The 12,932-nt window shown below is 42.4% G+C and overlaps 1 protein-coding gene across 1 annotated transcript; it reads left to right on the forward strand.

Annotated features, from left to right (window-relative positions):
* The first annotated feature begins 1,974 nt into the window (after window positions 1–1,974).
* On the forward strand, window positions 1,975–11,583 carry LOC111439599 (polygalacturonase-like). Its single transcript, XM_023077208.1, has 5 exons — window positions 1,975–2,259; window positions 9,579–10,025; window positions 10,169–10,458; window positions 10,725–10,953; window positions 11,287–11,583. Exons 1-5 carry the CDS (start codon window positions 1,975–1,977, stop codon window positions 11,578–11,580), a joined length of 1,545 nt encoding a protein of 514 aa, XP_022932976.1. The 3' UTR covers window positions 11,581–11,583.
* The last annotated feature ends 1,349 nt before the right edge of the window (window positions 11,584–12,932 follow it).

The raw sequence follows: 12,932 nt of genomic DNA on the forward strand, positions 1-12,932 counted from the left end.
CCCTACCCAAGGTTATATATGCTAAGCCGTTGTTATCTTTCTCTTGCTTGCTTATATAACGTCTCTTTCTAAAATCTCTCTCTCTCCTCGTTTCTAAAACCTTCTTTTAAAACTGAGGCTAGAGGCTCGACCGTACGTCGCTTGGCCGTAGGCGACGCAAGAACAAATTGGCTGGAAAGTGAGTGCCGCACAATCGCTAGTCCGTTGCCTTCGAAAGTGCGATTGTGTCAAGTGGTATCAGAGCTTTGTTAGCTCCGTAAAGTCATACAGACCGAGATCATGTCGACAACACAGTCGACACCCAAAGCACAAGCCGACCGGCTTACGCTAATAGAGAAGGAAATGCTGTTCCTCAAAGAAGTCCCTGACACCCCCAGTTTCCTGGAAACACGGGTGACCGAACTGAGTGAGAAAGTCGTCCAAGTCGACGCAATGGGCAACCGCCTGTTTGGGTTGCCAATCGCAGAACTGATGTTTCGAGTGACCTCGCTCGAAGAAAGAGTTGCTCCTACGAGCAGCCCAAAACCATCTGATAGTCCGGATAGCTCTGTCGCACACAAAGAGGGACGTGGCGAAGAGTTCGACGTACTACAAAACACAATGATGAGTTTGTTCAATGGATTGGCTGATGAATTCAGAACAACAGTCGACGACCAACAAGAAAGGATGGCCGCCATGAGCACTCGAATTGAAGTTACCATGAAAGCCGTGGAAGGTGTCAAAGCCACAACGGCTTGTACCGACGGCAAGAAGGTGACGGTAGCCGCGATGTATCTCATAGACGACGCCAAACTGTGGTGGCATACGAAGGTGCAAGACATCGAGGATGGATTGTGCTCCATCGACTCATGGGAGGACCTCAAGAGAGAGTTGAGGGAACAATTCCTCCCCGAAAACGCAGGGCATATAACAATAGAGAAAATAGTAGCCCTGAAACACACTGGAAACATACGGGACTACGTCAGACAGTTCTCAACCCTGATGCTGGATATCAAGGGCACGGTAGAGAAGGACAAAGTGTTTTTCTTTATAAATGGTCTACAGCCATGGGCCAAAACAAAGATACATGAGAACAGGGTCAAAACCCTAGCTGCCGCAATGGCCTGCACCAAGAGACTCGTGGACTGTGGGAATGAAGCAGGATCCCAAAGAAGAGCGACACCAGCCCCAAACAATGGGGGCAAACCATACAGACCACTAGGCCATCGAAATGGAAGCCCCAACAGACCGAGTGGATGGACGGATAGACCTCCCCAGAACAATCAAGCGGGGACATCTCGAGGGCCCTATCATCAAAAGAACCACCCGACGATGCCTTTGCAATGCATACTGTGTAAAAGCCCCCACAAGGTATCCTACTGTCCTCATCGGGCCTCTCTCACTGCACTCCAAGTGTCCATTCAAGAGAGTACTGAGGCAAGGGTCGAGACTTTGCTAGACAAGAAGGAAGATCACGACAACCCCCGAATGGGCGCACTCAAATTCTTGTCAGCCCTCCAATGGAAAGTCGAACCGAAGGAGATAATAGAGAAAAGGCTCATGTTCGTAGATGCCACAATAAACTCTCGACCGAGCAAGAGCACTCTGATAGACTCTGGAGCAACCCACAACTTCATTGCCGATCAAGAAGCCAGAAGATTGGGACTCACCATAGGAAAAGACCCAGGGAAAATGAAAGCTGTCAACTCCGAGGCCTTGCCTATTGTGGGAGTTTCCAAAGGAGTCCCCTTCAAAATAGGGGATTGGACTGGAGAGCTAGACCTTGTCGTGGTTCGCATGGACGACTTTGACGTGGTACTTGGGATGGAGTTCCTCCTAGAACACAAGGTCATCCCAATGCCATTGGCAAAATGCTTGGTGATCACCGACCATAACCCCACAGTAATACCTGCAAGCATCAAGCAACCAGGTAATCTTCGAATGATCTCGGCCATACAGCTGAAAAGGGGACTCGCACGAGAGGAACCTACATTCATGGCCATACCACTGATAGAAGAAGCAACCACCGAAGAGACTGTCCCAGAGGAAATCAAGGAAGTACTAGACAGCTATACCGACATAATGCCAGAGAGTCTACCACAAACACTACCACCTCGTCGAGGCATTGACCATGAAATCGAACTCCTCCCCGGGGTTAAGCCGCCAGCGAAAAACGCATACCGGATGGCTCCGCCCGAGCTAGCCGAATTGAGGAAACAACTGGACGAGTTGCTGAAGGCGGGATTCATTCGCCCGGCAAAGGCACCTTATGGAGCCCCCGTACTGTTTCAGAAGAAGAAGGATGGGACGTTGCGTCTGTGCATAGACTATGGAGCCTTAAACAAGGTGACGGTACGCAACAAATATCCTCTGCCGATAATATCCGACTTGTTCGACCAACTTCACGGGGCCAAGTACTTCACGAAGTTGGACTTACGATCAGGATATTATCAAGTACGTATTGCCGAAGGACGAACCCAAGACGACGTGCGTAACAAGATATGGGGCCTTTGAATTCCTAGTAATGCCCTTTGGCTTGACGAACGCCCCAGCTACGTTCTGCACGTTGATGAACCAGGTTTTCTACGAATACCTGGATCAGTTCGTCATAGTATACCTCGACGACATTGTTGTTTACAGCACAACCCTCGAGGAACACAAAGTACACCTGAAGCTAGTGTTTGACAAGCTCCGGCAGAACCAGCTGTATGTGAAGAAGGAGAAATGTGCATTCGCACAAACATGCATCAACTTCCTTGGACATGTCGTCAGATGTGAACAAATTAGTATGGATAGCGACAAGATAAAAGCTATCCAAGAATGGAAGGTTCCTACTTCCGTATCTGAGTTGCGGTCCTTCCTAGGACTAGCCAACTACTATAGGCGGTTCGTCGAAGGGTTTTCACGACGAGCCGCCCCATTGACAGAGCTGTTGAAGAAAGACCACCCTTGGTCGTGGTCGAATGATTGTCAAATGGCCTTTGAAAATCTGAAAACAACCATGACGAGGGGTCCTGTCCTCGGGTTGGTAGACGTCACAAAGCCATTTGAAGTAGAAACCGATGCTTCCGACTTTGCTCTTGGTGGGGTCCTTATTCAAGAAGGCCACCCCATCGCTTACGAAAGTCGAAAGCTCAATGATGCCGAACGAAGATACACTGTCTCCGAGAAAGAAATGCTAGCTGTAGTCCATTGCCTTCGAGTTTGGAGACAGTATCTCTTAGGATCACAGTTCGTAGTGAAGACGGATAACAGTGCCACTTGCCACTTCTTCGATCAACCAAAATTAACAGCAAAACAAGCTCGGTGGCAGGAGTCGTTGGCCGAATTCGACTTCAAGTTCGAACACAAAGCAGGAAAGAGTAATCAAGCAGCCGACGCGCTGAGTCGGAAGGGCGAACAAGCGGCCCTGTGCATGTTAGCCCATATTCATTCAAGTAAGATCGATGGATCGATGCGCGACATCATCAAGGAACATTTATACAAAGACCCATCGGCCAAAGCTGTTGTCGAACTAGCTAAGGCTGAAAAGACACGGCAGTTTTGGGTTGAAGGGGACCTCCTGATAACCAAAGGAAACAGATTGTACGTCCCAAGAACGGGGTAACTGAGGAAGAAACTCATTCAGGAATGTCATGATACCTTATGGGCCGGACACCCTGGGTGGCAAAGAACATACGCCCTAATAAAGAAGGGGTACTTCTGGCCAAACATGCGAGACGACATCATGCAATACACCAAGACGTGCCTCATCTGCCAACAGGATAAGGTCGAGAAAGCCAAAGTCTCTGGACTCTTGGAACCTCTACCTGTGCCAACAAGACCCTGGGAAAGTGTATCTCTGGACTTTATAACACACCTCCCAAAAGTCGGGGAATATGACGCCATCTTGGTTATTGTAGACCGGTTCTCAAAATATGCGACATTCATCCCCACTCCCAAATTATGCTCAGCGGAACTCACAGCCCAACTGTTTTTCAAACACGTTGTAAAGCTATGGGGCATTCCATCGAGCATCATCAGTGATAGGGATGGCAGATTCATTGGGACATTCTGGACTGAGTTATTCGCTTTCTTGGGAACAACCTTAAACATCTCCTCGAGTTATCACCCTCAAACCGATGGACAGACAGAACGGTTCAATTGCTTGCTCGAAGAATACTTACGTCACTTCGTCGACGCTCGCCAGAAGAACTGGATACAATTGTTAGATGTCGCCCAATTTTGCTTCAATTGTTAAACAAGCTCGTCTACAGGGAAGAGTCCCTTCGAAATTGTAAGTGGACGACAACCGGCCTTACCCCACATTATTGATCATCCTTATGCAGGAAAAAACCCTCAAGCTCACAACTTTACAAGAGAATGGAAGCAGACGACAGATATAGCCCGGGCATATTTAGAGAAGGCTTCCAAGCATATGAAGAAATGGGCGGACAAGAAACGTCGCCCCCTTCATTTCCGCACAGGAGATCAAGTCCTTATCAAGCTGAGACCCGAACAGATCAGATTTCGTAGCCGAAAGGACCAGAGACTAGTTCGTAAATATGAAGGCCCGGTTGAAGTCCTTAAAAAGATTGGGGCTACCTCCTACCGAGTTGCACTACCCGCGTGGATGAAAATCCACCCCGTCATTCATGTGAGCAACCTGAAGCCCTATCACCCTGATCCAGACGACGACAACCGAAATGCAACCACAAGACCGAACATCGATCTGAGGCAAAAAGAAACAAAGGAAGTGGAAGAGATCCTAGCCGACACGGTTAGGAAGATAGGAAGACCTGTACGGACGATTCGTGAATTCCTTGTCAAATGGAAGAATCTCCCTACAGAGGAAACAAGCTGGGAACGCGCCGAAGATCTGAACTCCGCCGCCACCCACATCGCAAGGTTTGAAAGTAGTCGGTTGATAGGGACGTCAACCAATTAGGTGGGGGAGGATGTCACGGTCATGCTTGTCCAGGGCATGTTGCCCATGGCCGCATGCCCATGACAAGCCAAACCCTTGTCATGTCTTTTCATTCTAGTGTTTTTTCTTTTGTAATTCTAGAGCGTATGACACCTCAAAAATATCATGTCTAGGCCTGCCAGAACTAAAATGGCCCAGAATGTACTATAGGGGGATATGACTAGTCGTCAACTTCTCCCTACCCAAGGTTATATATGCTAAGCCGTTGTTATCTTTCTCTTGCTTGCTTATATAACGTCTCTTTCTAAAATCTCTCTTTCTAAAATCTCTCTCTCTCCTCGTTTTCTAAAACCTTCTTTTAAAACCGAGGCTAGAGGCTCGACCGTACGTCGCTTGGCCGTAGGCGACGCAAGAACAAATTGGCTTAACTCACTTGTCGCTGGAAAGTGAGTGCCGCACAATCGCTAGTCCGCTGCCTTCGAAAGTGCGATTGTGTCACGCTGCAACTCTGCTTTTATTTCAGCCCTTAGAAACAAATCTTTACATGCTTCATATGATTTATGGCATGCTCGTCTAAGTCATGTGAATCATTCTGTTATTTCTTTTTTAAATAGAAAAGGTCATCTTTCTCTTACGTCTTTATTGCCTTCTCCATCGTTATGTAATACTTGTCAGCTTGCGAAAGGTCATCGATTGCCTTATTCCCGCAATGAACGTAGGTCGTCTCATGTGTTAGATCTTATTCATTGTGATCTTTGGGGTCCTTCTCCCGTCAAATCAAATTCGGGTTTTCTTTATTATGTTATTTTTATTGATGATTATTCTCGATTCACTTTGTTTTACCCTTTAAAATTTAAATCTGATTTTTTTGATATTTTTCTTCAATTTCAAAAATTTGTGGAAAATCAATATTCTTCTCGTATCAAGGTATTTCAAAGCGATGGTGGTACCGAATTTACTAGTACTTGTTTTAAAACTCATTTACGTAATTCTGGCATCCACCATCAACTCTCTTGTCCATATACACCTGCTCAAAATGGTCGTGCTGAGAGAAAACATCGTCATGTGACTGAGACTGGCTTGGCCCTTCTCTTTCACTCTCATCTTTCTCCTCGTTTTTGGGTTGACGCCTTCAGCACTGCAGCTTATATTATCAACCGGTTGCCTACTCCACTTCTTGGAGGTAAGTCACCCTTTGAACTCCTTTATGGCTACACTCCACATTATGACAATTTTCATCCCTTTGGTTGTCGTGTTTATCCTTATTTGCGTGATTATATGCCTAACAAGCTTTCTCCCTGCAGCATTCCTTGTATTTTTTTGGGTTATAGTCCTGCCCTTAAAGGGTTCCGCTGTCTTGATCCCGCCACCACTAAGCTATATATCACCTGTCATGCTCAATTTGATGAAACTCACTTTCCTGCTATCCCTAGCTCCCAAACCCAACCTCTTTCCTCTATTCCTATTTCAAATTTCTTGGAACCACATCTTCANCTTCAACACTGCAGCTTATATTATCAACCGGTTGCCTACTTCACTTCTTTGAGGTAAGTCACCCTTTAAACTCCTTTATGGCTACACTCCACATTATGACAATTTTCATCCCTTTGGTTGTCGTGTTTATCCTTATTTGCGTGATTATATGCCTAACAAGCTTTCTCCCTGCAGCATTCCTTGTATTTTTTTGGGTTATAGTCCTGCTCATAAAGGGTTTCGCTGTCTTGATCCGGCCACCACTAAGCTATATATCACCTGTCATGCTCAATTTGATGAAACCCACTTTCCTGCTATCCCTAGCTCCCAGACCCAACCTCTTTCCTCTATTCCTATTTCAAATTTCTTGGAACCACATCTTCATCATATTGATTCATCCCCCCCTACCACTTCATCACCGCAAACTCCTCGATCCAGTTCATCCCCGTGTGATATTTGTTCTGATCTTGTAGATGAGTCTGTGCAAGTTGATACTTCTCTTGCAGGTTCCACTTTGCCACCCTCAACTTCTAATTCGACCTCTATTGAACCTCCTGTTGATTTCTCTTCTTTGGGCACTCATCCTATGATCACACGAGCCAAAGCTGGTATATTCAAGACTCGTCATCCAGCAAATCTTGCTATTTTGGGCTCATCTAGACTTCTTTCTGCTCTTCTTGCATCCACTGAGCCAAAAGGATTCAAATCTGCGACTTAGAATCCTGCTTGGGTGGCTGCCATGGATGAAGAAATTCGAGCATTACAAGAAAATGATACTTGGACTTTGGTTCCTCGCCCTGCCAACACCAACATCGTGGGCTCTAAATGGGTGTTTCGTATTAAATATTTGCCTGATGGATCCGTCGAGCGTTTCAAGGCTCGTCTTGTTGCCAAAGGTTATACTCAGGTTCCTGGTCTTGACTACACTGACACTTTCAGTCCGGTTGTCAAAGCTACCACTGTCCGTGTTGTGCTTTCTATTGCAGTCACAAATAAATGGCCTCTTCGACAACTTGATGTCAAGAATGCTTTTCTCAATGGAACTCTTATTGAACGTGTTCATATGGAACAACCTCCTGGGTATATTGATCCTCGATTTCCCACTCATGTTTGTCTATTAAAGAAAGCCCTCTATGGTTTAAAGCAAGCTCCTCGTGCTTGGTTTCAGCGTTTTAGCTCATTTCTTCTCACACTTGGGTCTTCTTGCAGTCGCGCTGACACGTCCCTTTTTGTCTTTCATCATCAATCTAACATTATCTATTTGCTTCTTTATGTTGATGACATTATTGTTACCGGCAACAACTCATCTCTTATTGACAGCTTTACTCGCAAGCTTCATTCTGAGTTTGCTACCAAAGATTTGGGTTCTCTCAGTTACTTTCTTGGTCTTGAAGCTTCACCCACTCCTGATGATCTCTTTATTAGTCAGTTAAAATATGCTCGAGATATTCTTACTCGTGCTCCGTTGCTCGATAGCAAACCAGTTCACACTCCCATGGTTGTTTCTCAACACCTGACTGCTGATGGTTCTCCTTTCTCTGATCCTACTCTCTAAAGATCTCTTGTTGGCGCCCTTCAGTACTTGACTATTACGCGTCCAGATATTGCCTATGCTGTCAATTCTGTCAGTCAATTCTTGCATGCCCCTACTGCAGATCACTTTCTTGCTGTCAAACGTATTCTTCGCTATGTCAAAGAAACACTCCACTTTGGTCTTACCTTTCGTCCATCCACTGTTCCTAGTACGCTAGTCGCTTAATCGGATGCTGACTGGGTTGGTTGTCCCGATACTCGTCGTTCTACATCCGGCTATTCTATTTATCTTGGTAATAATCTCGTTTCTTGGAGTGCCAAAAAGCAACCTACTGTCCAGCTGTGAATCTTAGTATCGTGCTCTTGCCACAACTGCTGCTAAACTTCTTTGGGTTACGCATCTTTTGCATGACCTCAAGGTCCCTATTTCACAGCAGCCCTTACTCTTATGTGACAACAAAAGTGCTATTTTTTTTAGCTCTAATCCCGTTTCTCACAAGCGGGCCAAACATGTTGAACTAGATTATCATTTCCTTCGAGAACTTGTTACCGCTGGCAAACTTCGCACACAATATGTACCCTCTCATCTCCAAGTTGCGGACATCTTCACAAAGAGTATTTCTCGACCTCTCTTTGAATTTTTCAGATCCAAGCTTCACGTTCGTTTAAATCCGACGCTCAGCTTGCGGGGGGGTGTTAAGGATAGTTGACTGTTCATTATAAATATTTGCCTTACATTACGGGTTACCATATTTGCCCTTTTATTAAAGGCAAATATATTGCATTCATTTATTATTCTTTCCTTTTATTACTATTTCTATATTATTTGTAATTTACCATATTTCTGTATCCTATAAATGATTATAAATAAGAGAACTCTCACCCCCATGTGTGGTGATTCAGTAAACATTCACAAATCTCAATGCTCTCCATGTCCAAGATATTGTGACATTGTCCCCACTTTTTATGTTACCCTAGTTTACCTCAGTGGCCTAGATCATAGATTGTAGTGTCATGGTATCCAATTATTCCGACACTTGTTCTCAGCATGCCTTTCCTGATAAGGAATTTGAGCAGGGTCGGTCTCAGTCAAGGCTCTACCTGCTCTACCCCCTCGTCAAGTACCACTTCAGATTTTAGGGCACATAATCTATCATCATGCAATAAAATCTAAGTTATTAGGTACGGTAACCAATAATAACCTAATTAGATCATAAGACGTAACTAACATATGCATATAATTCAAATAAGGAGCGAGATCTTGCCTACTAACCTTACAACTTACACACCTTGTCAAGGCGAGGTGAGCTTCAGTCAAGTTGCAAGGTGTCATGGTCAGGCATTTTCAAGGCGTGTTGCTTACGGTCGCATCTCAGATGTTCCAACTTACACACCTTGTCAAGGCAATGAGTGTCTTATCTTATAAGATAGACTTCAATTTAAAAAGGTTGGAAGGAGGCAGAGATTTACCCACGCGACATCCGTAATCAAAATTGGTTAAACGGTGTAAAAACAATAATTGTTAAATAGAACAAGAATAGGATAGTACTTGAGACGGGTAAGTTCAAATTAGAGTTGGAAGGGTAAGCATTAACCTATAAATATCACTCCAGGGCTCTTCCATTTTCCTATCACTTGCTTCCTTTTTCTCTCTCTCATGCTTATCACCAGCCCTTGTATCTTTAAGTTTTCTTTCGCTCTTCTCCTAACCTTTCATGTTTTTCTTTCCCTTCTATTTCTATTTTGTAACCATGCCTTGGCTGCTGAATTAACATTCAATATTATTAGCCTCGGTGTCAAGCCCGATGGAAAGACCGATGCCTCGTCTGTGCTTCAAATGACATGGGCTAAGGCTTGTGACTCGTCTACACCGGCCACTATTTACGTTCCCAAGGGTATATTCTACGTTCGAAGTGTGAGCTTTAATGGGCCTTGTAAGAACAATGTTATTACTGTTCTCATTGATGGAACTCTTGTGGCTTCCTCGGACATTCAAGTTTTAGCTAAGACTAAATCTTGGATTGAGTTTAGTCACATAGATGGGCTTTCCATTACTGGCGGTATTATCGATGGGCAAGGAACTGCCTTATGGAATTGTAAACACTCGGGGAAGAGTTGCCTCACTGGAGCCACGGTATGCAAAATTTGAGTTGGCTAGATAAAAAATAAAATTTGAAATTTTTTCTTTAGCCGAAAGTTGAAAGAAAATGAGTCCATTAATTACAATATTAATTTAAATTTGTACTAATTCTTGTTTGGATTCTTTTGAATGGACAGAGTCTTCGAATAAATGATGCACAAAACGTGAACATCAATGGATTATCTTCAATTAACAGCCAAAAGTTCAACATTGTGGTGAGTGGGTGTCAAAACGAGCATATGACAAGAGTGAATGTCTCGGCTGCAGGCGACAGTCCAAACACTGATGGCATCCATGTGGAACAATCATCAGATGTGACCATCCTCAACTCGAGCATTAGCAACGGCGACGACTGCATCTCAATCAGTCTAGGGACCTCCAACTTGTGGGTGGAAAGTATTACATGTGGACCTGGACATGGAATCAAGTAGCTAGATTACGACGAACATGTTTAGAATTTTTTTTTTCAAAGGGTTAAATAAATTTGTCGCACTAAATTTTAAAAGATAAACCTAAACGTTGAATTAAATTTAAATCATTAAAAATATATCCTAAAGTTATTTTGAATGTGAGAAAAAAGATTTAAATTATTTTAAAATTATTTTGGATCAAAGTTGTTATTTAATATATTAGGTTGAAGTGAGAAAATTGAACCTCATGAAAAATTTGGTATTTTATTGAATGTATTTGTAGCATTGGGAGCTTGGGGATAAAGGCCGAGGAGGATGGAGTGCATAACGTTACAGTGACATTATCTACTTTCATCGGGCTTAAGAATGGAGTAAGGATTAAGTCTTGGGGAAGACCAAGCCGTGGATTTGCTACAAAAGTTTATTTTCAACACATCATTATGGATAATGTGAAAGATCCAATCATAATTGATCAAAATTACTGTCCACATGAGGAAGACTGCCCTGGTCAGGTATATTTTCTCGTTAATCTCACACAAGTTAATTTTTTTTTTCTAATTATATTTAACCTTACATTTGAATAGAACTCAAATTTTTAATTTTATAAATAATGGATTCATTTTATCTTTAATTGCTTCAAATTTGTTTGGTTTAAAATGGGTGCTAAATTATTAGTATTATTTTTTGTTACATTAAATTACACTTATGGGTAATAAATTGCGGACTCGGTTACCCTCACATATCTTAATATGGTAAGAAGTTTTTAGGTGGTAAAAAAGTTTATAGATGTCCTTGTTTATCCGTTTTCTTAGCATATTTTGATCGTTCTTCTTTATTCTGATTAGGCTTCTGGAGTTAAAGTTAGCGAAGTAACATATGAAGACATCAAGGGAACTTCCGCCACTGAAATAGCAATCAATTTTGATTGTAGCCCAATAAATCATTGCACTGGATTAAGCTTGAAAGACATACACCTAACTTACGAGAATCACATCGCTAAAGCTTCATGTAAAAATGCCGAAGGAACTACCTCTGGTGTGGTTGAACCTTCTGGTTGCTTAGCAGACGAATCTAATTTTTCGCTTAACGTGTTGGTGCTAAAATTAAAGGATAGTAAAAATGCTCTAGAGGGCTTATAAATTATTTACCAATTCTACCATAAAAATCAAACAACACTGACAAAATTTTAAACTCAATAAACGTTTTCTTATGGTATGGTATCTAGTGATTTAAAACAATTGCAGTCGTGGAGTAGGTCCAAGTGTTCCCACTAAACGAGAAAATCTCAATGAATTATTATACTAGAATAACTCTTATTCCTACAGTTGTTAAATATTATACTAGAATAACTCTGGTTCCTATAGCTGTTAAATATTATACTAGAATAACTCTTATTCCTATAGTTTTTACAGTAACTATTAGTTTACTCAACCACATCATTAACAATCTTAATAAATCTACCCATTATTTTAGACACAGCAGTTTATCCTTTTAACAGTTCAGCTTAATATTGACCCATGCAAATAAATTCCATACGAGGACAGTCCAAAAACCGCCGCGAGCCTCTATATGAATCTCACATTACGAACCAATGATCGAGACCGTATGATATATTGTCATGTTTCCTTCTCGCTGTTTTTAAAATAGTTCGTACTTATGAAAACTAGGGTAGACTTATTTATTTGCTAGTGAACTCGAACTTAAGACCCACTTTGTTGGCAATAACTTCCCTTTGAGACTTGTGGCCATCTACCGATATTTTTCTAGTTAGTTTTAGGGATTTTCTTAATCATCGCGCATTGGACAAGACTTCTCTTAGAGTTGAATTTGGGATTTATGGGCTCAATCTTAGGAACAAAGAAATGAACTATTAAGAGTGAACCTTTCCTTCATGAAATACTATATTTATTGAAATTGACAAACTCTTGATCTTAAGCTTTACGGTGATTGCAACATTTTCATAAACGACTTGGAATTGAAACACAGTGGATTGATTGATCAAATTTGAATTTCAAATGTCGGTTTTGGAAACCCAAAAAAAAAAAAAAAAAGAGAGTTTAATCGGAAAAATTTCCTCTCATTTTTTGATAATTAGGTATAATTGTGGGCTCTTAGTGTTCATAGCAAAGAGGGTGAAATCATAGTGAACTGAGGGCTAGAACGTTCAAATGGAAAAAAGTATCAGTCACCGAAGTTCGGGGTAAGTTTGGTTAACCCCATGATTTTGAGCCTCAATTTCTCTTTTCTTAGTAATATGTTAATTGGTGAAATTGGTACCGACGTGTTCAAGTTCGAGATATCGCGAAGTTTGGTGAAGGAACCAATTTCGATCGAGTCCTAGAATGTGCTGAACGAGGGTGATATTAGACTATCTAAGCCTTTCCCACACGCATGTCCGAATGGTCACAAGGTAGAAGATGATCGTGCAGTTAGTTCAGTTGAACTAACAATTAATGGTTGATCTAAACCCCATCCTTTAAACTCTTTAATG

Source organism: Cucurbita moschata, unplaced genomic scaffold (assembly GCF_002738365.1).
Source record: "Cucurbita moschata cultivar Rifu unplaced genomic scaffold, Cmos_1.0 Cmo_Scf00097, whole genome shotgun sequence".
NCBI classification, from domain to species: Eukaryota; Viridiplantae; Streptophyta; class Magnoliopsida; order Cucurbitales; family Cucurbitaceae; genus Cucurbita; species Cucurbita moschata.

Coding starts and splice junctions, on each gene's coding strand:
- LOC111439599 (XM_023077208.1), top strand. CDS start 1,975: ATGGCCATACCACTGATAGAAGAAGCAACCACCGAAGAGACTGTCCCA. Junction 10,459..10,724: donor GGACCTGGACATGGAATCAA/GTAGCTAGATTA, acceptor ATGTATTTGTAG/CATTGGGAGCTTGGGGATAA. Junction 10,954..11,286: donor AGGAAGACTGCCCTGGTCAG/GTATATTTTCTC, acceptor TATTCTGATTAG/GCTTCTGGAGTTAAAGTTAG.